Source organism: Pistacia vera, unplaced genomic scaffold (assembly GCF_008641045.1).
Source record: "Pistacia vera cultivar Batoury unplaced genomic scaffold, PisVer_v2 Contig7, whole genome shotgun sequence".
Lineage (NCBI taxonomy): Eukaryota > Viridiplantae > Streptophyta > Magnoliopsida > Sapindales > Anacardiaceae > Pistacia > Pistacia vera.
The window spans coordinates 374,060-401,962 of NW_022196556.1; the positions used below are offsets into that span (position 1 = coordinate 374,060).

The following is a 27,903-nucleotide window of genomic DNA, read 5'->3' on the forward strand; positions in this document are numbered from 1 at the left end:
AATCTAGGAAATAATATCTCTATTTTCCTAATATATCTTAACACTCCCCTTCAAGCTGGAGCATATATATCATATGTTCCAAGCTTGTTACAAATGTATCCGATTCGGGAACCTCTGAGAGACTTAGTAAGAACATCTGCTAGCTGGTCATTTGAGTTGACAAAACTGGTGACAATGCATCCAGATTCAATCTTCTGTCGGATAAAATGACAATCAACCTCTATCTGCTTTGTTCTTTCGTGAAAGACTGGATTTGAGGCAATATGCAGAGCAGCTTGATTGTCGCATATTAGTTTCTTCTGCTTCACTTCACTACACCCTAATTCTTGAAGAAGTTGTTTCAACCAAATGAGCTCACAAGTCGCGAGAGCCATAACCCGATATTCTGCCTCTACACTTGATCTAGCTACTACATCTTGCTTCTTACTCTTCCAAGATATTAGATTACCTCCAATCATGATACAGTATCCAAAAGTAGATCATCTATCTGATGGAGACCCTGCTCAATCAGCATCAAAATGCCCAACAATTTGAGAATGACCTCTATTTTCATATAGCAAGCCTTGTCCTAGAGCTCCTTTAATATACTTGAGAATGCGAATTGCTGCGTCCCAATGACCACTACATAGGGCCTGGAGAAATTGGCTAACCACACTAACTGCAAAGGAGATATCTGGTCTTGTGATCGTGAGATAATTCAGCTTACCAACCAATTTTCGATACCTTCCAAGGTCTTCTAATAGCTCCCCTTGTCCAGGAACAAGTTTGACATTGGGATCCATAGGAGAATCTATAGGCTTACAGTCTAACATACCTGTCTCCTCAAGAATGTCCAAGGCATACTTCTTTTGTGATATAGCAATACCAGCCTTAGACTGTGCTACCTCAATCCCTAGAAAATAATTTAGCTTCCCCAAGTCCTTGGTTTGAAAGTGGCTAAACAGATGCTGTTTCAGTTGAGAAATCCCATCTTGGTCATTACTTGTTATGACAATGTCATCAACATAGACAACCAAGTATATAAATTTACCATAATCATTACGGCGGAAAAATACTGAATAATCAGTTGTACTTTGCGACATCCCAAACTTTTGAATCACAGAACTGAACCGTCAAAACCATGCTCTAGGTGACTGCTTGAGACCATATAAAGATCAACGTAGACGACACACCAATCCTGACTCCCCCTGAGCGACAAACCCTGGTGGTTGCTCCATATACACTTCCTCGACAAGTTTACCATGCAAGAAGACATTTGTGATATCCAACTGATGAAGAGGCCATTGATACATGGCCACTAAAGAGATAAGGAGGCGTACTGAAGTAATCTTAGCAACAGGAGAGAAGTTATCACTGTAGTCGAGCCCAAAGATCTGAGTGTACCCCTTTGCAACAAGGCGAGCCTTCAGCCAATCACCTTTGCCATCAGGACCAATCTTAATAGTGTAAACCCAACGACACCTAATGCGTGTTTCCTACAACATGCAAATATAGCAAGTATACTAGTCGCACAAGTAATAAAGTGATGAGTGAGTATCGTTCCCACGAGGATTATTGCTAAGCACTAAGTTTTCTACCGTTTTCAAGTAGAAGCAATCGAATTCTTTTGGATTAAAGGGAGAAATTTAAACTATAACTAAAACAAAATTTACTAAATTAAAAGTAAACTATGAAAGCAAGATTTAAAAAAATGGATAAAATCAATTCAAACAAACGGGTAGGGTTTTGACTTCATTCGGACTCTATGGGTTAAACCTAAAGAATTAAACTAAATTCATATTTACAAGCATTGATTGTAAATCGAACTCTCTAAAGTGTCCAACATACCTTCTCAGGCTATGTTTTCCTACACTTCCCTATTAACCTTCCGCACCCAACAAATTGAAAGTTAATAAAACTAAGCTTGTTAAGCACAAGAATCCTAGATTGATTTCATTGGTTCTTGAATCTATCTCTAGCCTCCAATACTACAATGGTGAATACCCAAGAAGCCTAACATGATTCATTTCTCAATCTCATCATGTTCATCACATATAAATAGTAAATTCAGAGTATTCACACAATCAATCAAGTTCATATGAAAATAAAATCATTCAATCAATTAACCCATGAAATTCCGAACTACAATCAAAACCCTAACCTAGTTTAGGTTAGTTCATGTCTAAATCAATCATACAATTAAAAGAAACGAAATATTCCAAGTTCAACATCATGGAAACAAGAGAAAAGGAAAAGAATCTCCCCAATTGACGAATCCACTGGTTTCCCTCGAATCTTCACACTTTGTTTAATCCAAAAATCACTCAAATTCAATGTAAGAATATGTAAAAACTGCTGTCTATCTAAAAATGAACGACCCCACAAAAAGACTAAGTTTTTCCTTTTATACCTCGCCCAAAAACCTAAGAAATTTCTAAAAAGTAAAACTATGCGTTTTGAAATTCGCAGACGTGGCCGCGGCGACGAAGTAAAAACAGATCTCATGCGTTAACTTTCTTCGCTGCGGCGAAGAACAAGCTTCGCCGTGGCGAAGCTCTATGTGGAATTATGAAATTCTAGAATTGCCCTCCGCTAGCCTTTTTGCTTGAATCTTCGATCTTCGATGCTCTCCTATGGAAACAAGCTTCCTAGTGTTCCATTCTGCTTCAGAACTCTTCCAAAATCTGAGATCCGCTTACTTCTGAGTCCAGAAACTCCAAATCGCTCATTATTTGCTCAAAATGTCCATTTTTGCCTGAAACACAAAATATAAACAATTAGGTAACAATTCAGGTCAAAATGAACTAAGAAGTATCTAAAATCCGACTAAAAAGCCTAGTAAAAACAGTATAATCCTCGGATTATCAACACCCAATAACAGTCTTGCCTGGCGATAAGGAAACCAATTCCCAAGTACCATTATGATCGAGAGCAGTCATCTCCTCAATCATGGAAGCTCTCCACCCTGGATGTGCCATTGCCTCGCCAATAGTGTTAGGTATAGGGATAGAAGACAGGTTTGAAATAAAGGCATAATAAAATGGAGATAAACGATCATAACTAAGAAAATTATAAATAGGATGTGGGTTTCGAGAAGATCGAATACCTTTGCGAAGGGCAAGTGGAGGAGTTGCCTCGTCTGCAAGAGACATGACCGGAGCAGGTGACAGAGGAATAGAAGATAGGTTATCAGGATTGACCGAGGTACCTGTATCAAGAAGAGAAGTACCATTGGGATTAGTAGGAGGACGAGGACGACGAGAATAAACTTGGAGAGGAGGATGATCCATCGACGAGGAAGAAGGGATGGGGATAGGTAAGGTGACAAGGATAAGATTGCTATTGACGGTGTTTTCAGAAAAGTATGGAGATGTCTCAAAGAAAGTTACATCTGCAGAAACAAAATATTTGTTGGTGGTTGGGTCATAGCAACGGTAACCTTTCTAGAGACGAGAATATCCTAAGAAGATACACTTAACAGATTTAGGCTGTAATTTGTCTTTGCCTGGAGTGTGATCATGAACAAAGCAAATGCAACCAAACACCCGTAAATGTATTAGGTATGAGTCTTTACCAGGAAACAGAATGGAGTGAGGATTCTTATGTTGCAAGACAGAAGAAGGCATATGGTTAATCAAGTAATAAGCGTTGAGAATTGCATCCCCCCAAAATCGAAGAGGAACATGATGATGTATAAGTAAGGTACGAGCTGTTTCAATAAGATGACGATTTTTGCGTTCGACGACATTCTGCTGAGGAGTATAGGCACATGAGGTCTGATGAATAATACCCTGAGAAGACATATACTTAGTAAAGGGAGAAGATAGATATTCCCTAGCATTATCACTACGCAAAATCTTAATAGAAACACCAAATTGATTACGAATCTCAGCACAAAAATTCTGAAAGATAGAAAATAACTCAGAGCGAGTTTTCATTAAAAATACCCAAGTATTACGAGAAAAGTCATCTATAAAAGTAACAAAATAATAGAAACCCAAAGTTGAACTAACATGACTAGGACCCCAAATGTTTGTGTGGACAATGTCAAACATTGAGATGGCCCTATTATTGACTCGCTTGGGAAAGGAAGCTCTAGTTTGTTTTCCAAGTTGACATGACTCACAATTAAAAGAAGATAATGTGATAGACTAGGTACTAATTTCTGAAATTTGGCAAGACTTGGATGACCAAGGCGACTATGAAGAATGTCAGTAGATGCAGCGGAGGTGAGGGCAACTGGTGGATTTGGATCGGAGAGGTGGTACAATCCATGTGATTCTTGTTCCAATTGTCTGACCTGTGTTCCGATCCTGCACCACAACAGAGTCAGCAAAAAAGGTGACAGAATAGTTAAGATATTTGGTTAACTTACTAATAGAAATCAGATTATATGGACATTTAGGGGTGAATAAGATTGAGTTTAAAGAAATTGAAGGAAGTGGTCGAGCTTCTCCTATCCCTTTGACCATAGTCTATGAACCATTAGTAAGAGTAATTTTTGATAAAGTGGAAGAAAAGGTAATTTGAGATAAAAGTTTTTATTACCAGAAATGTGGTCTGATGCTCCGGAATCCAAAATCCATGGGCCAGTAGAGGAGATCCTGCTCAGATAGGCAAAAGAATTACCAGTTTGGGAGGCGCCAGATGAGGATGACTACTGCTTGACAGCTTGATATTGAAGATACTCATTGTAATTAGCCCTAGACAACGTAATGGAGTTGGGTTGTTGGTCTTTAGCATCAGGTAAGGGAAGAAGTCCATCTCCAGTTGCTTGAGCCACATGAGCGGTGGATTGATTAGAAGATTGACGTGGTGGCCTCCTATGCAAAACCCAAGAAGTGTCTCGGTTATGGCCATTCTTGTCACAATAGGTGCAATGTGGTCTAGATCCCTTTCCTTTTCCCTTTCGAGAACCACTCTGTCCTTGTTGATTTCCTGCCTGCACAGCTGATTTTGATGCTTCTGCCATTGTAATCAAGAGAAGTGAGAGATAAATCCAAAATGGTAGAAACACCTTCTATCAAAGTTGAATCACCAACAAGAAGGAAGAACTAGAGGAAATCGATCGCCTGAGAAGAACCAGAAGATGCCGACGAACCAGGAGAATCGAGAAATAAACTCCCCAAAAGCAAAGAGGAGCGCCTCCTTTAAAGATATGTTTTAGGGTTTCTGAAATATATGTGTTGATGCGTGATTTTGGACACCAACTAATTGACACGTGCGCAACGTTGATTGATCAAGAGGCACACGTGATTATGAGTCAAAAGAGGAATAAATGCAAGGAAAGCCTTTTAAAGTGGTTCGGAGGCTAAGGTAGCGAGTCCTACATCCACTGATTTTGTATTAATAAAGTGGGTTAGGTCGCAACAGCGGACTGACTTACAAAATGATTGGCAAGAAAAGTAAATACAAAGTTTACAGAGAGAGAGAGAAAGCTAATTTCAGGTAAAAATAGCCGAATCCCTTTCATGAAGGGGTCTTCCTCTTTTTATAAAGAGGTTAATGCAAATAATCATCAGTAAATCCATGGGTTGGTGTGAATGTCAGAAGTAAATCTGGCTTTATGTCACGTTTCCCACCTTCCAAACTGATTTTACGCGATTTAGAGCAGACAAAAGGACATGTGGGAGCTCCATAGCTATTGGCAGGCCTGACGTGGGTTTACCGTTCTGACAAGAGCAGGTCACCCTCCCATCACATGATCTCTTGCGTCAGCCCTTGATTTTCTAGTAGTAATAGAAGTCCCCTAGTTTTTAAGGTTTGAGAATCGAACCTTGGAAACTAAATCATTCCGCAATTGGGGATTTGGGCAATTTCGACCTGAATGGAAGGAGCTCGGGTCAAGGCCACTTGCGAACACATCCTCGCACGAGCTTCGCCCGAACGACCTGACAATCATCGCCTAAACGAGCTAACCTCATTGGGCACCCCTTACTGCTTTAGAGATGAACCAAACGAGGTCTCTCTGTACTGACAAATGTTCTGCGCGTGTCAGGCATGCGTCAGGCGTAGTAAATGCAATGTGTGCTGACCCAGGGTTGCTTTGACAGAGCATTAATTGCGCAATAAATTCGAAACGACAACCCTCATCTCAGCATTGAATGCAGCTTGGGGCGCATTTAATGCGGGGAGAGAGAGGCGCGTCGTTTCGACTCTGGGGTGGTAACCGTCGTTTCAGAATCCATATAAAAAGCTGAACTTTTCAGATGGTACCACCAGAATATTTTTGTTTTCGAGCGAGAGACTTTTGCAAAACGGAGATTTTCCTTTTACGATCGGCATTTTTTCGATATCTGAAGCAGGAGCTGTCCTCGGTCACGCGACCCAGAAGGTAAGATCTTTTTCCTTTCCCCCCTTTTTTGTTTATTTTGGTGTTGCAACGGCGTTGGGTCTTTTGATGTTTCATCAGAGACGCGACGTCGGAATCAGGTTCGGGTCGTGAATGGCGGCTCGAGCTACTGTTAGGGTTTAGGGACTATTCCACGCCGCCGTGCTAGGCGACGTGCGATGGTTAAAATGACCTTGTCTGTCGGTGTTACAGACCTTTGGAATGGAATCCTCAACATCTCGACTTGAGGAAGGAGCTGGTTCGTCTTCGCGAGATGTCCCCACGAACGCGTCCCTCGATGTCTTCTCGGTTCTCACCTGAGAAGAGTTCGATCGGATAAAGAGGCAATTCGACGTCCGAGCAGAGGTGTTCCTCGACGTCGCCAGGTCATCGCGGCATCCTGCCGATGGACTAGCCGCGATCTTCGAGGAGATCTTCAAGGGTGGGGGGACGATTCCTTTCCACCCTTTTGTTAGGTCGGTCTTGGACCACTTCAGGATCGCACCGATGCAGTTGACGTCAAACACGTATGTCATCGCAGTCGCGATGTACATCGCGTGCCGCGAGTGCGGCTTGGGCGAGCCAACGGCAGTGGAGCTCGACGTCGCGTACTTCCTCAAGAAAAGTAAGGACAAGGATTCTTACTACCTGTCCCGGCGACCTACCATTGCCGCAGGGATACATAGCTATCCCAGCAACGCGGGGGCCTACGAGACGAAGTTCTTCTTCTTCTGCTACGACGGCCACTGCCACTTTCAAAACCCAAGTAGGTTTCTCTTCGCTAGGTTTATTGGCTGAAAGCCTCTTTTGTTCTAACGACCTGTATTGTTTTGCAGTTAACAAGACGACTAGCGAGGACTTGCTTTCCGACCCGGACAGGCTCGTCTCATTTGGAGTTCTTCCCGAAGAGAGCCGGGACGCGAGGAAGCTTGTGACAACCGCGAACTTGCGAAAATATGACTTTCTTAGTGAGAAGGCATCTTTAGAGTCCCTGGAATGTAAGTTACGCTGATACTCTTCTGGTCGCAGAATAGTTTTTGTTCGATTACTGACATATTCACATGCAGCGACCATGCCTCCAAAAGAGCCCGGGCAGACCCGACGAGCACCGTTCAAATTCCCTCGCTCGAGGAGAGAGAGGGAGACCGAAGCTGCTCGCCCCTCGGTGGTACAACCGGTGTGACCTGTCGCGCCTCCCCAGACTCGTCCCGAGCAAGAAGCGACCATATCGGAACAGGTCGCTCAACCACCTGCTCGCACAAAGCGGAAGGCCCAGCGATCGAAGAAGAAATAGATTCAGGCCGACGAGTCTGGGACTGAGACTGAAGAAGAGCCACTGAGGTCGAGGCGAGAAGTTAGGAGGAGGTCGGGCAAGGAACCCGAAAAGGAGACGGCGGCCGTCGATAAGGTGAAGGACACACCGGTGCTGGACGCACTTGGGGACCTGCCTGAGTACCTGCAGCCGGTAGTCTACTATCTACTCGAGTGTGGGCTATCGGAGTCGTATGATCACTTCGCGGATTTTGGCGACGTCGACCTGATGACCACGTCGTTTCAACACATGAGCAAGGTAAACGACTTTTTTTTTTTTTTTTTTGTCTGCCTTCTGCGTTCTAACTCCTTTTGCTCGCAGGCTCTGCTCGCCATGAGGATGTCCTTGGAAAAGGCCAGGCTGGGGGCCGTGAAGGGAGAAAACGGCCTCAAAGATGAGATCGCGAAGCTCAAATAGTGCCTGAGCGACTTTGAATCTGAAAGAGCATTGTCCGCTGAGGCAGCGAACAAACATCTCAACGAGAAGTTGGCTGCCATGAGGACAGTTGACTTTCAGAAAGCAGAGCTTGAGCGACGTGCGGAGGAGATAAAAGAGCTCCAGAGGACAACAGCTAGGCTCTCTAAGGAGATCGGGGAGAAAGAACAGGAGCTCCAGACGACCTTCATACGAGCTTAGGAAGCGGAGCAAGAGAGAGAGGCCTTTCAAAACGAGAAGATAGCTCTTGAGGTCAAACTCCAAGAGAGTCAGGGAAAAATTGCTTCCTTGACTGAGGAAATCCAGAACCAGTCCGAGGAGATTGAGGACAAGGCCGCCGACTAGGCGATCGGGTCTATTTACACGCTGCGACCAAAGAACCCAGATCTGGACATGTCCGACCTCCCACCGGGGTGGCAAGAGACCTTGCGGATCTTGGCAGAGGAAGATGACGAAGCAGCAGCAGCAGCCACCAGGGGGTCCGACCAGGCAGAGGGTTCGGGCGTTGCTTCGAAGGATCCCCCCACCGACCAGGCATAGTGTAATGAGGCCCCCTTTTTTTGAATTAACAGGGTCCTTAATTTTTGTTGTAAATAAATGACAATACATTTGTTTCAATTGTTGTTCGCTTTATCATACACGAGTGCTATTCGCAATTCAGTTCGTTTACATAGGAAATATTACACGAATTACAAGCGAACAGAATAAACTTGAACTGTTATAAGCGAACAGGATAATACTTTTACAATTATAGGGAACTTAACAAAATCGAACTAATTTATAACAAGAGTTGAGCTCGGGATTACTAATAGTATGGTCGAAGATGCTCGGCATTCCAAGCTCGGGGTACTTTAGAACCATTCAGCCTTTTGAGGTGGTAAGTCCCCGGTCTGATCACCTTGTCGACCCGGTATGGACCTTCCCAGTTAGGTCCTAGTACCCTTGCACTTGGTTCCCTGGTTCCAAGGAGAATTTCTTTTAGCACCAGATCCCCGACCTGGAAGTCTCTTCGCTTGACCTTTGAGTCGAAGAATCTTTTCGCACGTTGCTGGTAGGCTGCTATCCTTAGCGAAGCCTTGGTGCGGTGCTCTTCAATAAGATCCATGCTCGCCCTCATAAGTGCTTCGTTTTCAACTTCATCGTACAAGTCTCTCCGAAGAGAACCAGTTCCCACCTCCACGGGAATCATTGCTTCGCAGCCATAGGCTAGCGAGAAGGGCGTCTCTGAGGTGGAGGTTCTTGGAGTTGTCCTGTATGCCCATAGGACTTCGGGGAGATCGTCGGCCCAATTTCCCTTGGCTGCCCCGAGCTTGGCTTTTAGAGTGTGCTTGATGGTCTTGTTGACAGCTTCAACTTGGCCATTTGCTTGCGGCCTGGCGACTGAGGCAAATTTTTTATGAATGCCCAGCTCGTCGCAGAAGAACTTGAACTCCTCATTGTCGAATTGTTTCCTATTGTCCGAAATGAGGGTGTGAGGAATTCCGTAACGGCACACTATGTTCTTGAAAACGAAGTCTTTCAGCTTCCTGGTCGTGATCGCGGCCAGTGGTTCAGCTTCCACCCATTTCGTGAAATAATCTACCGCAACCACAGCATATTTGACTCCTCCCTTTCCGACCGGCATGGGGCCGATGAGGTCGATCCCCCACATAGAGAATGGCCAGGGGCTAGACATCGTTACCAGCTCGTGAGAGGGGGCTCGCGCAATGTTCGTGAATCTCTGACACTTGTCGCACTTCTTGACAAAATTCTGGGTGTCTTCCTGGATTCGGGGCCAATAATATCCCTGGCGAACCACCTTGTTCGCTAGAGACCGTGCGGCGGTGTGATTTCCGCATATCCCATCATGGATTTCTCTCATGATATAATATGCCTCTTCGCTGGTCACACATCGGAGGAGAGGGGCACTGAATCCCCTTCTGTACAGCTGGTCCCCGATGAGCGTGTAACGAGCAGATCTTGTTCGCAGGACTCGTGCCTCGACCTTGACGTCGGGCAAGACCCCATCTTTGAGATACCTGTAAACGAGCATCATCCAGGAGTTCGATTGTGTTACATTCACGGCCTGTTCGGTTACACTGGTGCTCGGGATCCCGATAAACCGAACAGGAATGCTATCAGGTGCCCCAGAGTCCAATGACGAGGCTATTTTTGCCAAGGCGTCGGCCACAGAGTTGCTATCTCTGGGGATCTGGGTGATTGTGAAATGCTTGAATCGTTCGAGCGCGGCCTTGGCTTCTTTTAGGTAACGGACCATGTTCTCTTCCTTGGCTTGATATTCTCCTAGGATTTGGTTGACGACCCCAGCATAGAGTCGCTGTGAACACAGATTGCGGTTGTGCCCATTTCTCTGGCCAACCGTAATCCGACGAGCAGAGCTTCGTACTTAGCTTCGTTGTTGGTCACCTTGAATCCGAACCTCAGGATGCCGTGAATGCGAGCCCCTTCGGGGCTCAACAGCAGGAGACCTGCTCCTGCCATTTTTTCGGTCGATGATCCGTCGACATAGAGATTCCAGGTCGATAGGTTCTGAATGTTCTCTTGGATGACTTCGCTGGGCTGTTGGTCCGACTCATTCGGGAGGTAGGAGAATTCTGAAATAAAGTCGGCGACAGCTTGCCCTTTGATGGTCGACTTGGGCTTGTACTTTAGGTCGAACTGGCTTAATTCCATTGCCCATTTGAGCAGTTTACCCGAGGCTTTCGGCTTCTGGAGGACCTGCCTGAGGGGGTAATTGGTCATTACATGGATTGTATGGGCGTGGAAGTAAGGTCGTAGCTTTCTGGGGGCGATCAGCAGAGCATAAGCCAACCGTTCCATTTCAGGATACCGCATCTCGGCATCCGACAGACGCTTGCTCTCGTAGTAGACAGGCCATTGAACTTTCTCTTCCTCTTGAACTAGAGCTGCACTGACCGCGAACTGCGAGACGGACAGGTACATGGGCAAAATCTCTTGTGGGTGAGGCTTAGAGAGGAGATGCGGTTTCCCGAGATGCTCTTTTATACTCTGGAACGCCTGTTCACATTCGGGAGTCCATTCGAATTTCTTATTGGCCTTCAAAACATTGAAGAACGGTAAACAGCGATCTGTTAGTCTCGATATGAAGCGGCTTAGTGCTGCTATTCGTCCATTTAGGCTCATGACCTGTTTTTTGCTGGTCGGGCTCTCCATATCGAGCAGAGCTTGAACCTTCTCGGGATTTATTTCTATCCCTCGCTGATTAACCATGTATCCCAGAAACTTTCCTGATGATACCCCGAATGAACACTTGAGAGGATTCAGTTTCATTCTGTAGAGTCGGAGGATGTTAAACATCTCAGCGAGATGTCCTTATGTGTTTTGAGACGACCTGGGATTTGACCAGCATGTCGTCCACATAGACCTCCATTGTTCTTCTGATCTGGTCGGTGAACATCCGATTAACCAGCCGCTGGTAGGTTGCGCCAGCATTCTTAAGGCCGAAAGGCATAACTTTGTAACAGTATAGCCCCCGGTCTGTAATGAAGGACGTGTGCTCCTCGTCTGGGCCATACATAGGGATCTGATTGTACCCCGAGTATGCATCCATGAAACTTAGCAGCTCGTGCCTCGAGGTGTCGTCCACGAGCTGGTCAATTCTTGGCAGAGGGAAGCTGTCTTTCGGGCAGGCCTTGTTTAGGTCGCTAAAATCAACGCATGTCCGCCATTTTCTGTTTGGCTTCTTTACCAGGACCGGGTTGGCAACCCACGTCGGGTACAGTGCCTCTCGGATGGATCCACTCCAGAGGAGGTTTTCCACTTCTGATTTCAATGCAATATACCGTTTCGGATCCATTGCTCTTCTTTTTTGGCGAACTGGCTTGGCTTCACTGTCGATATTTAACGCATGGCAAATAACGTTCGAGCTGATCCTGACCATATCTGCGTGCAACCAGGCAAATATGTCGACGTTTTCCCTGAGGAAACCTGTCAGTTCGTTAGCGAGCTGGGAGTTGAGATTTTTACCGACTCTTAACACCCTGCTCGGCTCTCTCTGGTCGACCTGGACTTCAGTCAGGTCCTCAAATGGCCCACTAGAGGGGCAATCTTGAATGCGAGGATCTAGGTTATCCTCAATCGGACCAGGTCGTGGATCGATCCTGTTGATCGTCATGGCCTGGCGAGGTGCATCTCGTGGAATGCCCTTCCCTTTGTGCGCCATCTGGACTGCTTTTACATAGCAGTCGCGCGATACGCGCTAAGAGCCACTGACTTCCCCGATCCCCATCGGGGTGGGGAACTTCATTTTCAGATGATAAATCGAAGTGACCGCCTTGAACTGTCTTAGCAGAGGTCGCCCAAGGATCCCGTTGAAGGCTGACGGGCAGTCCACCACCAAGAATTCAACCATTCTGGTCACTTCGTCAGAATCGCCCAGCGTGATCGGGAGTGAGATTGTTCCCTTGGGGAGTAGATGATCTCCTGTGAATCCGTATAGCGGGAACGAGGTAGGCTTCAAGTCGGTCTCGTCCAAATTCATCCTCTCGAAGGTAGATGCGAACAGGATATTCACAGCACTCCCGTTATCCACCAGCATTCTCTGGGTGTTATAGCGCCCTATCAGGGGAGTGATTACAAGGGCGTCATCGTGGGGATGGTGTAACCTGGCTGCATCCTGTTCGGAGAAGGAAATCTCTTCCTCTCGGTGAATCTTTTGTGGTCGCTGATCCGCGCTCATTACTCTAATGGGGTCGTGATGAGCTTCACGAGCATACATTTCTTGGGCACCTCGTGAATTTCCAGTAAAATGTGGTCCCCCGAAAATCAAATTGAGACCGAGCACCCCTTTCTGATCGCGACGCTTCTTACTTGGCTCCCCCCGATCTTTTTCTTTCGAGGGGGCAGAGTCATCGATGTATTCCTTAAAATGCCCCTTCTTGATAAGTTCTTCGATTGCTTGTTTCAGGGCTCGGCACTCGTCAGTATGGTGCCCATTGTCCCTATGATAGCGACAATACTTTTTATTATTCCTGGCTGTCGTAGGGGTTTTCATGGGTTCAGGTTCTCCGAGTAGACTGGCTTCTTCGGACTTATCAAGGATGGATGATACAGAGGCGTTCAGCAGGGTGTATTGGGGCCTGTCGCGGTCACGACGAGGAACCGGGGCATAAGATTTCTTGTGCTCGTAGCGAGGTTTCTTTCCTTTTCGCTGGTCGTCACTATCTTTTTTGCGATCAGCTCTTCTACCTTCTCTCCGACCAGACATACTGCCCGAAGCTCCGTGATCGCGGCGTCGTAGTGCCGCCAACGAATTCTCTATGCGTAGGTACTTTTCCACGAGGTTGTAGAATCTGGTGAGGGAAACATCGTCCTCAGCCTGTAATTCTTTCCACAGGTCGGTTTGCGGGCGAACTCCGGCTATGATGAGAGTTTGTATGGACTCTTCGGGGGCGTGAGCCACCTTGTTGAGTTCCCTGTGGAAACGGTCAATATAGGATTGTAGGGACTCGTCCCTCTCTTGCCTTATATTGCTGAGATAGCTTAAAGGCATCGAGAACTTCCGATTTGCTTGGAAATGCCGCAGGAACGTCGTGCTCATCTGAGGCCACGAATTGATCGTTCCCGCCGGGAGCAACCTTAGCCACCGTTTGGCATGAGAGGTTAGAGTCATAGCCAGGCAACGGCATTTTGCAAGATCCGAAACCTGGTGGAGCTCCATCAGGTTATTGAACTCATACAAGTGGTCTTGCAGGTCATGGTTCCCATCGAACGGCCGCATGTCAGGCATTCTAAAACCTGGTGGGAGTGGTGCAGCTAACACTTCGGGAGAGAAGGGGGATGCAGAGGCGACCTGGACCTGCTCGCTCTGCTGCTCTCTCAGCCTGTCTAGAGCTCACTGCAACTCCTCAATTTGTGGCAACGGGGCCAGTTGGGGATTGCTTTCCCCCACGCGAGTCCTGCTCTAGCGATTACGATTCAGGAGGGTCTGGAGGTCGGACTCCTCTTCGCCCCGGCTGGTATTTCCGGCCGCTCTCGACACATGCTGGCTGGAGGCATGCGAAGGCGATGGATGGTGCGGGGTATTTTCACGACCCTCGCGGTGGTACGAACCACCCCGCAAGGTGTGAGGAACATCCCGACGATAGCGATCAGGATCGCTCCGCTGGCGGTGATAAGAATCACCCCGTCCAACACTTCTGTTCGGGTTCACCTGCAATGTGGCATGGGACAGCTCGGGATTTATCTTTTCGCCGAGTCTTAGTTTTGCCGGCACCCTGTTCGGGGCACGGTTTGTGTTCGCTGGCCCTTTGGAGCCTGTATGCTTGTTTTTTTGCCACTTGCTTACCCTTGCGTCTACACGCTGCAGTGCTCACGACACGGGCTATTTCCCTTTGCCGCGCTTTCGAGCGACCTGCAGGCGTTTTTGGCGGTTGCACCGCCCCAACTGTTCTAGAGGGCGCACCCTGGTCCAGACGATCCAACCTTTGGTTGACTGTCTGGAGAGTGTTGTCGAACCTCTCCAGGTAACCTCTGATGGTGGGGTCAAGCTGCGAAGTTGCTAGGATATCCACCGCAGCAATTTGTGGGGATAAAGGTACTCTGGAAGGGGTATCCCCTTGGGTCTGGGGAACTCCCTCGATGCGCTGGCCAGCTTGTTCTGGTTCAGATTGGCGGGCCATCTGTTGCTGTAGGACCAGTAAGTTAGAGATTCTTCTGATGAAGGATGAACACTAAATCTGGCCCTCTTTCTAGCGTCAAACTGTTGATGCGTGATTTTGGACACCAACTAATTGACACGTGCGCAACGTTGATTGATCAAGAGACACACGTGATTATGAGTCAAAAGAGGAATAAATGCAAGGAAAGCCTTTTAAAGTGGTTCGGAGGCTAAGGTAGCGAGTCCTACATCCACTGATTTTGTATTAATAAAGTGGGTTAGGTCGCAACAGCGGACTGACTTACAAAATGATTGGCAAGAAAAGTAAATACAAAGTTGACAGAGAGAGAGAGAAAGCTAATTTTAGGTAAAAATAGCCGAATCCCTTTCATGAAGGGGTCTTTCTCTTTTTATAGTGAGGTTAATGCAAATAATCATCAGTAAATCCATGGGTTGGTGTGAATGTCAGAAGTAAATCCGGCTTTATGTCACGTTTCCCACCTTCTAAACTGATTTTACGCGATTTAGAGCAGACAAAAGGACACGTGGGAGCTCCATAGCTATTGGCAGGCCTGACGTGGGTTTATCGTTCTGACAGAAGCAGGTCACTCTCCCATCACGTGATCTCTTGCGTCAGCCCTTGATTTTCCAGTAGTAACAATATGGATTTAGAAGAAGAAGAAGGCCAAGCACTAGGTTGGCTCTGATACGATGATAGAATTTAAGGTGTATTTAACTCCTCAACTAATAAGACCTTATTAAATAAGAAGATTATCTCTTTTTATAATTTAGTATGCTACAGTGTATCTAATCAGTATGAAAGTGCGTCCGTTTGTTTTATGAATGACGGTGATACCCATTAATATTGCAAAAGAGATATCAGTTTCAGCATTACGGCATTACCTACAAGATATACATGTTTTACTTTGGGCCATTAGGAAAATTGAATACTCTGAGCTTCAGTTCTGTCATAGTCGTACATGTGGGGTTGCAATTATTTAGTTTCTCGGTATAACTGTGATAGACAGCGCCACTTTTCAGACATGGGGGATTGGGCTCCTTTTGTCTTATTAACATTCTCTAACCAGTATTTCTTGTCCAATCAACTCTCCCAAACGTGCCACCCACCCCAACACTATGCATAATATTTTTATCCATTTTAGTGCATAATCTCTTGTTATTTCTTTTGCATGTTTTAAGTTTTCTCTTCATTTTCGTTTTACCCACTTCTAAATTTTCTCCTACTCTCCAACTAGTCGATATTTCTGTAATATCACAAATATATATTTTCTTTTTCTAGAATAAAGTTAAGATGGGATGAGATGCAAAAGAACAAAATTAAATCTAATTATTGTTATTATTTATGGAATTTAAAGTTTAAATATCTAACTTTTGTCTCAAAAATACTGTACTTTTTCTTCAAATTTTAAGTTTATTAACCATGTCATGAAAATAGGAGTAGTGAGCTAAAAATATCATATTTATTTATTTATTTCAAGTATTTATGGTTTTTATTATTTCAAAATAGAACAATCAGAAGTATTGGGTGCGTTTGGTTTAGTATTTTGGATAGGATTTTGGGGATAGTATTGGGTTATTGGATAGATGAGTATTACGAGATAAATTTTAAAAATTTGTAAAAAAACCCTTAGGTTTACTAATTTAATTAAAGACCCTAACAAATAAAATGACAAAAACACCCCTACCACCTGCAATGCCAAATTCCGGCCACCACCGCCAGAATCTGGCCAGAAAATTTTGTTACGGCACAAACTGGTCAGATCTGTGCTGTAACACGTCGTTATGGCCTTTTCCGGCCAGATCCATGATGGATCTGGCCGGAAAATGCTAGATCTACGGTCTGTTATGGACGTCGACGGTCGGAAAAGGCCAAACGACGGCCATCTTTGGCCGTCGCTAAAGGTCAGATCTGGTCGAAAAAGGCCACATTGGTGAACTTCCGGCTATTTCTGGTCGAAAGTTAGGCCGTTGTACAGATTCTGGCTATCATGGATGGTGGTTGTCGGAATCTGACAAGTTGAGTTGATGGGGTGTTTTTGTTAATTTTTAAACTATTTTTTAGGAGGTATTTAATAAAATTAATAACCTTATAAGATCTAAAAATAATTAAAAAAATAGAATAATATTTCTGAAATAATATGCTAAATATTATTTAGAGAATAGATAAAAATACTAAGCCCTAACATAGCCATTAATAACGAGAGAATTTGGCATATAGGCTTACTTGATATGTATTTAATACTTCAATTATAATAAATTACAGGCAGTTGCTTGTAAAAAGACACTGTCACTTAACTATTCTCCGCGCCACAAATCGGACAAACAGAGTACACACACAGTCCCAGGCTCAAACCTTCTTCAAACTCTCTCCCTCTCTCACTCACACACTCTCTCTCCCCTTCCATTTTGTTCTTAAATTTCTAGGGTTAGGGTTTTAATCAAACCTGACTTAAAAATGGAAGACAAAGAAGAGTACAGAAGAAAAGAGCGCACCGCATTAGTGGCTATTGTGGTGTTAGCTTCCCTTGCCGTGGCTTCTTTACTCGTCGCTTTTAGCTACTACTGCTATATACGTAACAAGGTCTCTAAGCGCTTAAACAACCTCCAAAGTAAGTCACATTTTAAATTTCTTTGTCATGTATTGTATTACTGGAAATGGGGAACAAAATTTTAGCTTTTCTTGTTGTGGCTTGGAGTTTTCTTTCTTACCCACTATTTGGATGTTGAGAGGAAAAAAAAAAAAAAAAAAACTGCTTAAACAGGCACCGCTTTTTCCTTGTTTTAACCCACATTTTTCAGTGACCAGCCAGAGGTGAGGCTGCTGTTTTTACTACTTTCTTTTACTACAAGTTTCTGTGTGAAATCAGATCTTGAGGTTCTGATTTTTTTTTTTTTTAAACCAAATAAGTCTACCTGTGATTTTTTTTTAAATAATTCAAACATTATTTTTCTTTAACTTATAATTAAAAAAAAAAATTTGAAGATAGTTATTGTACTGAGGATGGAACTAAAATTGAAGTTTTGAGTATCTTTGTGTTATGTTGATACTTAATTTCACCTAAAGAGTACCAAGAGTCTTTACTATTGCTATCTACCTTTGCTCGAGAAATAATGCTTCGGTTTTGCCTTTGAAGGAGTTGATCACGAGGACAGAGGTGACCTGGGAAATTTACAAGTTACAACTGATAAAGGACTTCAGGTATTCACTTACAAGCAGTTACATTCAGCAACCGGTGGTTTCAGCAAGTCGAATGTGGTTGGGCATGGTGGGTTTGGGTTGGTGTACCGGGGAGTACTTAGCAACGGGAGGAAAGTTGCTATTAAATTGATGGATCAAGCTGGAAAACAGGGAGAGGATGAATTTAAGATGGAGGTTTGATCTAGATAAACATTTTGTCTTCTTTTGCTGTGTTTGTTAAAAATGAAATTTCCTGTCTTCTTTTTGTTCATTCTTTTCACATTCTTTGCAATTGAATGAAGCATTTTGCATGATGTGTTGTCATTTGGGGATTGCCTGAAACATGTTGGGATTTTGATTGGTAATAATTCAATTTTTCAATCATAGGTGGAATTGCTTAGTCGGCTGCATTCACCATATTTGCTGGCTTTGCTCGGTTATTGTTCTGATAATAGTCGTAAATTGCTTGTGTACGAGTTCATGGCAAATGGTGGCCTACAGGAACATCTGTACCCTATGAACGGTAACTGGTTTTTTTAGTTTCTGGTTCTTTTACCATTTAATTAAAGTATCTTCTATTGTCTTTATTCCCCATTGTAGGCTGCGCCTAAATCATGTATGCCGTTGTTACCTTCTTAAGTTTGTTGATTACTGTTTTCTGTTCTTTATTCTCTGCCTAATCTAATTATTAATTAAGGGAAGTCTCCACATTAAAAGAGTTCCAAGCTCTAATAAAGCATTTCTGAACCAACTGATTGGAAGGGGATTTGGTATTAAAAAGTTAAGGGTAGATGTTCTGATGAATCATGAGTAAAATGAAACCAAGAGCGTGATCACTGACCCTCCCCCAGATGATTACTCCGAAATTTCTTTGAATTGATTCTTAACATTGGTAAATGTGTTTTCTCATCAGCTTTTTTTTTTTTTTTTTTTGAACTCCTGTAGCAACATCCTTTATATTCTTGATGTTCTTGAGCATTCTCTTAATTTCCTCTGTACTTTTTGCTAGTTAAATTGTTAATCAAGCTTGCTTCTTATTAAAAAAAGAAAAGAAAAAGTAAAGCTTGATAATAGAACCTTAGCAACTAAACAAAAAGTAGTATCTTCAATCACAAGAAAGTGATTCACGTAAAAAGAATTTGCGCCAAAATTTAGCAACATGCTTGAGCCTTCTGTGAGTATTTTCAGCATGTAAACTTAATTTTAGTGCCCTTAACTGTCTTTATATTGTTTGAGATATAAGGAGATTTGATTGGGGTAGTGAAATCAAAAGTGAGCAGAGATTTATTGTCGTATGACATTTATTAATTAGTTTATTAGCTATAAATGAGAGGAGTATTTTATGTTTTAGAATAGTAGAATGTTTTAAGTTAGTTCTGTATCTCTTCCTTTTTGGAAAATTTACAGGTGAAGTTTAAACATGCAGGTACGAACTCAGATTCCCTAAGATTGGATTGGGGAACCCGTTTGAAAATAGCTCTTGAAGCTGCTAAGGGTTTGGAATATCTCCATGAACAAGTTACTCCCCCAGTGATTCACAGAGATTTTAAGAGCAGCAATATCTTGTTGGACAAACATTTCCATGCCAAAGTTTCTGATTTTGGATTGGCCAAGCTTGGATCTGACAAAGCTGGTGGACATGTTTCAACTCGAGTGTTGGGCACCCAGGGATATGTGGCTCCTGAGTATGGACTGTCAAACTTAATCTTATTCAATGGCACTAGCATTTGTTCCTTATTTAATCTTATGATGTTGTAACTACTATTTGTAGTATGTAAATATATCAACGCTGAACTCAATTTGCCAATGGATTTGTTTATTGTGCAGGTATGCATTGACTGGGCATCTCACGACAAAGTCAGATGTCTACAGCTATGGGGTTGTCCTTTTAGAGTTGCTTACAGGCAGAGTTCCTGTTGATATGAAGAGACCACCTGGTGAAGGAGTTCTTGTATCTTGGGTGGATTTCTCTTCTTTCCTCTCCTGTTAATCTGAGCTTAATAAAATGATAGTTCATAGTATCAGCATCATTAATTGCATTTGGTTTTCTTTAAGACCATATAATCAGTCATTCTCTTTGTTACATAGAATCTCACACTTTGGCTAATTATAAGATTTGATTATGCTTAATTATTCTATGTTTGGCATTCCACATATATAATATCATAAATTTGTAGGAAGAAATCAGTATGATTCCGATCTTCCACATTCATACACAACTGTTAACCAAAAAGAAATTAATCACATGAATGGCCCAAATATACAAGGGGTCTCATTTACCCCAAATCTTCATTTATAGACTTAATTATTTTAGATTTGTCAACTATTAGTGTGCTTGTCACAATTGTCCCTTTTTTGTAAATTATTTCTTATCCTTTTTATTTTCTATTTTTCTGTTTGTGAAAGGCCTTGCCTCGGTTGACAGACAGAGAGAAGATTGTAGAGATCATGGATCCTGCATTGGAGGGTCAATATTCACTGAAAGAGGTTATTCAGGTGGCTGCGATTGCAGCAATGTGTGTGCAGCCAGAGGCCGACTACAGGCCATTAATGGCAGATGTGGTGCAGTCACTAGTCCCACTGGTGAAATATAACAGGTCAACTTCCAAAGTAGGCAGCTCTCCAAGCTTTCATGCTAACTCGCCCTTACAGGATCTCAGTAGAGCTAGTGGGTAAAACACGCAGGACTCGTGTAAAGCTAGCGGGTGAAACTAAATAAACAAGTTTATTTATCTGGGTGCCCCTCCTCTAGCTAACTTAAGAGTTCAGTGTATCTGTTCTTCAGTCATCTGTATGGACAAGAACTAGAATATTTATGGCCTCTAATTAGAAGTGTGTACTAAATACTAATACCTTTTACTGGCATTAATCTAAGAAAACATACCTTTTAAAGATACAACTCAAGTTATATAAAGATTATGTCTGACTGTAAATATTATTTCAGCTTTATAACTGAAAATTTTCCAATTTAACTTAAATATCTTTGCGAAATTTTAGGATACCGTTAGTGCATCATTGGTTCTTATGTCTTTGATTTCATTAATTTTCTTTGATCAACTTAAGTTATCTGTTTGTCTTGTTTCATACTTCAAAAGTCTATTCTAACATTATTGACTTCTTTAAGTTACTTATTGGTTCTAATTTTTGCATGTGCGGAGGACTATCTCCCCTCGGATATTGGCTCCTTTAAGTTTTGGTAATGTTTTATATTTTATTTTATGTTTTATGTTTTATTTTTTATTTAATGTTTGGATCTTGCGCTATCCTTACCATTTGAGGTGATACTATACATCCAAGAGGTTGAACTAACGCACATGAACTCCTCTTTAGCTTTATCTACATTTATTGCTCCCATAAATACTAGCTTATCTAGATCTTTTTCTAAAGTAGATAGTTTGTATGAAATATCTTATATCCCAAAAAATCAAAAAATCCAAGATACTATCCCTCCTATTGTAAATCCTTATACATCTTTTTTCAAGTCTTCGTCTTCTTTGTCTAAAACATTTAAAACTCTTGTAAGACCTTTTAGAAAGATAGTTAAAGAGTATGTCCAGACTAGTACTTTTGACAAGTGTCAAATTCTAGCCACCACCCAAGAACAATATGTTACTTTAGAAATCTCGCAAGAATCCATTACTCAATGGATTTGTGAAGGATACTCTCATGTACATTGTGGCGCTATCCGGCTAGCTCTATCTTATCATGGCAGAAAAGGACTTCCAGTTTTTGTCCGATTGGTCTAATATCAACATGCTTGTATAGGGACGACACATATAACTTTGAATGATGGGACAGTCATTATGACATTGTTTCCTAATTTCAATGTCTCTTTCTGATATTCATTACTCTAAAGCTCTTAAAGTTCAATTACAGATCGTTGGTGCAGATTTAAATCCAATGAGTATTGCAGTTACTTTGCATTATCAAATAGTTTGGTGAATCCAAGACCATGCTCTTGATCTTGCTATCCCTACGACTACTGATGCGTTACTCCTTACTGTTGACTCTCAGAATACTTCTCACTGCATCAATATTCCCAGGCAAATTTTCAGAGATGATTTGATTAAATTGTTACCTGACTCTTGGGTGATGAGTTATGAGTCTCTTAATAAAAAAGAAACTCTGGTGGTTTCTACAGAATCTACCATGCATGATAACAGTGATGGAACAACAACTATCAGATTTAAGTCCCTAACAACTCCTAGTGCTCCACCTTTGAATTTTCGACAAACTCAATTCATGATCACTCCAGTCTTACCAACTACAGTAGTAGGGGAATCTGGACTTTCCATTCATTCATTTCAACAATCTGGTGCCCCTGTCTATCATCAATTTGACCCAGTTACTGGTCACACTCCATTTGATCTTGACTGCCAATGCTCGGACTGCCGTGATGATCCTATTTGGGAATTAGATGAGCATTATCTTTCCAGACAAAATCATTCTAAACGAAAAAAACAGACAGTTTGGTGCAATAAAAAATATCTTCACTCCAGATTTGAAGACCATGATCCTGAAGTTGGCCTTTTTGATCAACCATTTGGTAAATTTGACAATTATGTCAAATATTCTCCACCAGCCAGGAAAGATTCACCATCCATTAATCCTTCATGGGAAATCCCTCCGAAACCTCAACCCAAATCACCTTTTAAACTATCCAAACCTACTAAATCACCTTACTTTAAACAACCTTTACCATGTTATCAGCAGATCCATTATGATGATTCAATCTCCTGAACCCCAAACGACAGGACAACATTTCAATTATGACACAGACTTTCCTTCTCTTAAGGAAACGACGACTTAACAACCAAAAGTGGTTCCTTCCAAAAGTTATATAGCCTAATGGATCCACGCCAAAACTCTCTTAAGCTAAAGCAGTTGTCAATTGGCAGACTGAAAATGCTTTAACCCAAAACAAAACCATTACCAGAATTGAACAAAAACTGGATCTAGTAGCTCAGCAGGTGGACTCTCAGTCTCAGAACCACAATATGCTGATTTCACAACATGTTGATTTCTCAGTTACAAAAGCAGATTGATCATCTCCAAAACCGGATTGATTAGCTCCATCAGGAATTAATGCACATAGTCAGCAGCTCACATGGCCATTCAGCTCAATTTCTTTAGAAGGAAGCAGAAATGAAGTCACTAAAAACCCAAATGGCATCGCTTCAGTAGGAATATCTTAAGCAAAAACTCAAACAACCATAGACTTTCCCTGAAATGTCTTTGGTACCAAATCCTCTTGACTCCTCAACAATATGACCACAACCCTTTTTTTCACCTTTCCCAAAAATTAGTCAACCTTTGGTCTCACCTCATATACCTTCTGGTGTTGTTCAAGCTTTTGGCAACACTGAACAGTTATATGCCAAGCTCCGCAAAGAACGTGATGAAAAGATCAAGCTCGAACGGGAACAAAAGAAGTGAGAAAAATATTCTGCTAAACCGCAGACCCTATCTGCTGATATACCTGACTCCTTCTCTTCCAGTCACTCAGATCATCCATCTCCTAAGCCTCATCGTCCTTTATCTAAAGATAAGGCTCCAATGCAAATAATGATGATGGAAGACCGTCAAACTTCTGCTAATCCTGTCTCTTCCAATTTTATGAACTCTTTTTTGAGAGACATGGCAGAAAGGCAACGTCTTGTAGCTTCTAGTATTTTTCAGGATTCTCTATCTACTTTCCAAACAGAATCAGCAGCTGATATACCATCGATTGATGAATCATTTGAAAGTGGCTTTGACTCTGAAAGTAATACTTCTGATCAACATCCTAATGTTTATCCCCAACTGATGACCCATCAACCTGAATCGTCAAGACCACCTGTTGTTTCTAAGGTTGATGATGAGATGCTTGAAGGTGATGATTTCATCTCAGATTCTCCGCATATGTATCGACAATCCCGTCATACTACGGCTGAGCGTGACTCTTATACAGCTTTAGCAAAGCTCCACATTTTTACTGTTGATGATCTTCCTCCACACAAATGGAGAACTCGAATGTATGAATTTCAAGCCTGGTTACAAACTGAGATGCTTAAACCTAATGCCCAAGTTTCTACTGTACTTACGCAATTTACAGCTAGATTTGGTGCATTCTTCGTGATTGGTGGATAAGTCTTCGGGAGTATAGACAAAATTTGTTCATCCAAATGCTAGATATTAATCAAGCTTTGTATCTCCTGTATGATGAATTTTGTGGATTACCTCACCTTTATGAGAACTAGGTCAGAGAAGAGTGTTTTAAGATGCGATGCTGTTCTCTTAAAAAGAAAGATCTTGACAGACATTACAAAGAAATGGTAAAAACATATCATATACTTAGGGGTATGGATGATCCTAACATGAAGCAAGCTTTTTTAGCATCTATTCCAGAATCTCTAAGTCATGAAGCAACCAAGCTTATGCAGTCCCAGAACAAACAACTTAGTTCCACTTCTCTTAGAGAAATTTATTAGTTTGTCCTTCTCGCTCTGGAAAAGCTTTGTTCTCAAAAACATTTTTTTGATGATTATCTGAAGCGTTTTAAGTAGCTAACAAAGGTTTGTCAAAGACCAGACTTGCACATCAGGTGCAAATCAGATCGCTCATGTTCTTGTCCTACCAAGAAGAAGTTTCATTCCAGACACATCAAGTTTTCTCCACCTAATGCTCCTGCCAGACGCAAATTTTGACGCCTCAAGCACCACAAGTTTCTTCAAAAAAAGAAACGCAGAGGCAAACGTTCTAATCGGTGTTATTTGTGCAACCGCCCTGGTCATTTCACCAAAAATTGTCCAAACAAGCCCAAACAATCAGCCAAAATGATGCGACAGCTTTCTCAACTCACTAATATAGATTTTTCTGATGATGATGTTGAAAGTTGGTTTTCAATGGATGAAGAACCCACTTCAGACACTATTTTCTAGTTTGCAACTACTGATACTGAGTTCTCTGATTTAGATGATTGTCACTAATTCTACCATATCCAATAGATACCACAATCCCTTCCATCATTAGCCTTCTCATATCATGTACCTACAACAAAAGTTCAGATCTTCCCCACTAAATATTCCAATCCCATTTCAGTCATAGCATTTTTTGATACTGGTGCTACTCGTACTATTATCAACCCTAAGATCCTCCCAGCCTTTCAGTGGAAACCTCGTCAGGAAGTTTTCTACACTGCTAATAGTGATACTTTCACTATTCATCTGATTAGCAAACCCATTAAAATCCAAATTTTCCCAAGATGTTTCACTTTTCATAAAGTTCTTGATTCCGATCTACCTGGCAAAGATATGGTTCTAGGTTTTGATGTTTATTCTAAACTCAATAAACTTAGAATCCTCCCTGATGGTGTTCGGTACAAGATGTTTTTCCAATCCTGGACCACTTAGCCTAATTTATTCCAAATTGAAGGCAATCATATTGAGCACATCAAGACCTAGCTTATTTCTCGCTCTTGTGCAGACTTTCATGCAGATTTTCTCACTAAATGTGCTCATCCATTATTGAAGAATTCAAATTTCTTTATGCATCTTCCATTCATCAAGAGCGAAGATATCAATCCCACTAAAGCTACTCATTCAGGCATGTCACCAGAACATCTCAACCTAGCCCAACAAGAATGTATCAGCTTTTATCTCAAAGATTGATCGAACCCACAAATTCTCAATGGGCATGTGAACCTTTTTATGTTAATAAACGTGTTGAACAACCTAGAGGAAAACTTAGACTTGTTATCCATTATTAGCCATTGAATTTCTTTCTCTGTGATGATAAATTTCCTCTGCTTTCCAGACAAGTTCTCTTTGCAAATCTCCATAATGCAAAGATGTTTTCCAAATTTGACCTCAAAGCTGGATTTTGGCAACTTGGAATTCATCTGGATGATCATCATAAGACTGCTTTCTGCATTCCCAACCAACACTACCAGTGGACGGTCATGCCTTTTGGACTTTAGGTTGCTCCTTCCTTGTTTCAGAAAGCCATGACGAAGATTTTTGCTCCCTTTTTGCATACATGTCTCATTTATATCGATGATATCTTTCTCTTTTCAAAAGATGAGGAATCTCATATACGTCTTCTTCGTGACTTTACTGATATCATACACTCTTATGGGATTATGCTCTCTGAGAAGAAAATACTGTTAGGGCAAACAAAGATTGATTTTCTTGGTATGGTGATTGCTGACGGCAAGTATGATCTTCAGCCTCATATTGCAAATGAGTTGCAAAAATTCCCAGATGTTCTCACAACCAAGAAAGAAATACAACAATTCTTGGGAATTACCAATTACATGCGCAGTTTTATTCCTAACATTTCTCGTTTCACTACTCTACTTTCCCAGATGCTTAAGAAGAATCCTCCTTCGTGGTCTGAAAAGCAAACAAATGCAGTCAAGAGTCTTAAGCGCATTTCCTTCCATACACAACCATTGAAGATTCCTTCTTCTAGGAAACGAATTCTTCAGACGGATGCTAGTGACACACATTGCGATGCAGTGCTTTTTGAACAAGATGATGACAAGGCACGACATTTGTGTGGATACTAGAGTAGACAATTCAAACCACACCAGCAGCATTATCATTCTACTTTCAAGGAAGTATTAGCAGTAAAAAGTGCCATTGAAATGTTTGAATTCCACCTTGTTGGACATCATTTCTTTGTTGAAACAGATATGAAGTCTTTTGATCAAATGCTTCGATTCCACAAAAAAGGTTCCGCATCAACAATTACTTCGATGGGCAGAATAGTTCAGCAAATATTCATTCACGTTATAGCATATCAAATGTCACACCAACACCATTGCAGACTATTTATCCAAACCTAAAACTAAACATGTTGGTTTCATGAACCCTAGATCCAAACCTCTTGTTTTATGTTCTAATCATTAACCTAGACTAGTTTCTATTCATCATCTTCTTCACCAAACCATATTGCAGACGTACAACCTGAATTCGATGACCTTGTTCGAACTCGTACCATTGATGAAAATGCTATAACCCTCATGTTTTCTTATCAGATTTAATGTATTGAAAAATGTGGACAATCCATGTATGATATGTTAGGTGTCCATCCAGATTACCCTTTTTAAAAAATCTTTTGTTTACCTCCAGGTCTTGATATCATATTTCCAGAAGAATTATTACGGTTCTTTTGGTATATGTTACACCAGTACCACATTGTCATTCAATTCCCGGTCCATCATATGTTGAAAATAATTTCCCAATATCAGTCATCATTAACCTCTGAATTACGCTCTTTGATGACCTTTCTCAGATGGTTCAAAATCCTAGACAAATGGAAATCTATGTTTACTCATCAGCTTGCCCGGTTCAAAGGTCCTATGTCTACCAAAATGGCATGGTCTATCATGTTTTTCCACAGACATCACTCCATCAGATATGATGGCCTATATTTTTCACAACATCAAGTCACATTTTATCGATCTTATCCATATGACCTCATCCATAATATGTTTGACCATCCTGTTGAGACTAGATCAATTCAAAAAATCCTTTTTGAAAAAAATCAGATCGTTCCAAAAGAAATATGGCCATCCTTTTGCGATGATGCTCCGTGGGAACTCTTCCCTCCAGACTACACCGAGAAATTACTCCAAGCCAAACAGACATGCATACGTTCCATCACTGCTCAATTCGATGCCAATTCAGATTATCTAGAATAGTGGTACCCATACTCATAGCCAGATACTGTGTAGGAAGAAGAGCTTCAGCAATCTCCTGATTACTATCTCCATAACTCCAGGCGACAACAATACATGCATGCACCAAGTACCTCTACAACGCAGATATCTCAGTTTCTAGACATTTCTCTATATACTTATCCAGAAACATCTTCTCGGCAAATCCCTGCTGACTGGATTCAATTAATTGGTTGTTTTGACTTCAAGGATGAAGACTCGTGACACGTTACCAACTTGTCAGATGATTAAAGCCCTGCGTATCTTAAAATAAAAAGTTGTGTCATTTATGTAAAATAGTGGTGAATTAAATGGCAGTTTGCCAGTT

The 27,903-nt window shown here is 42.0% G+C and overlaps 1 protein-coding gene across 1 annotated transcript; it reads left to right on the forward strand.

The window, feature by feature from the left end:
• Positions 1-17,128: 17,128 nt before the first annotated feature.
• On the forward strand, positions 17,129-20,551 carry LOC116114058 (probable serine/threonine-protein kinase PBL7). The gene is made up of 6 exons (XM_031400214.1): positions 17,129-17,306; positions 17,835-18,070; positions 18,263-18,398; positions 19,302-19,560; positions 19,703-19,835; positions 20,282-20,551. Exons 1-6 carry the CDS (start codon positions 17,153-17,155, stop codon positions 20,549-20,551), a joined length of 1,188 nt encoding a protein of 395 aa, XP_031256074.1. The 5' UTR covers positions 17,129-17,152.
• The last annotated feature ends 7,352 nt before the right edge of the window (positions 20,552-27,903 follow it).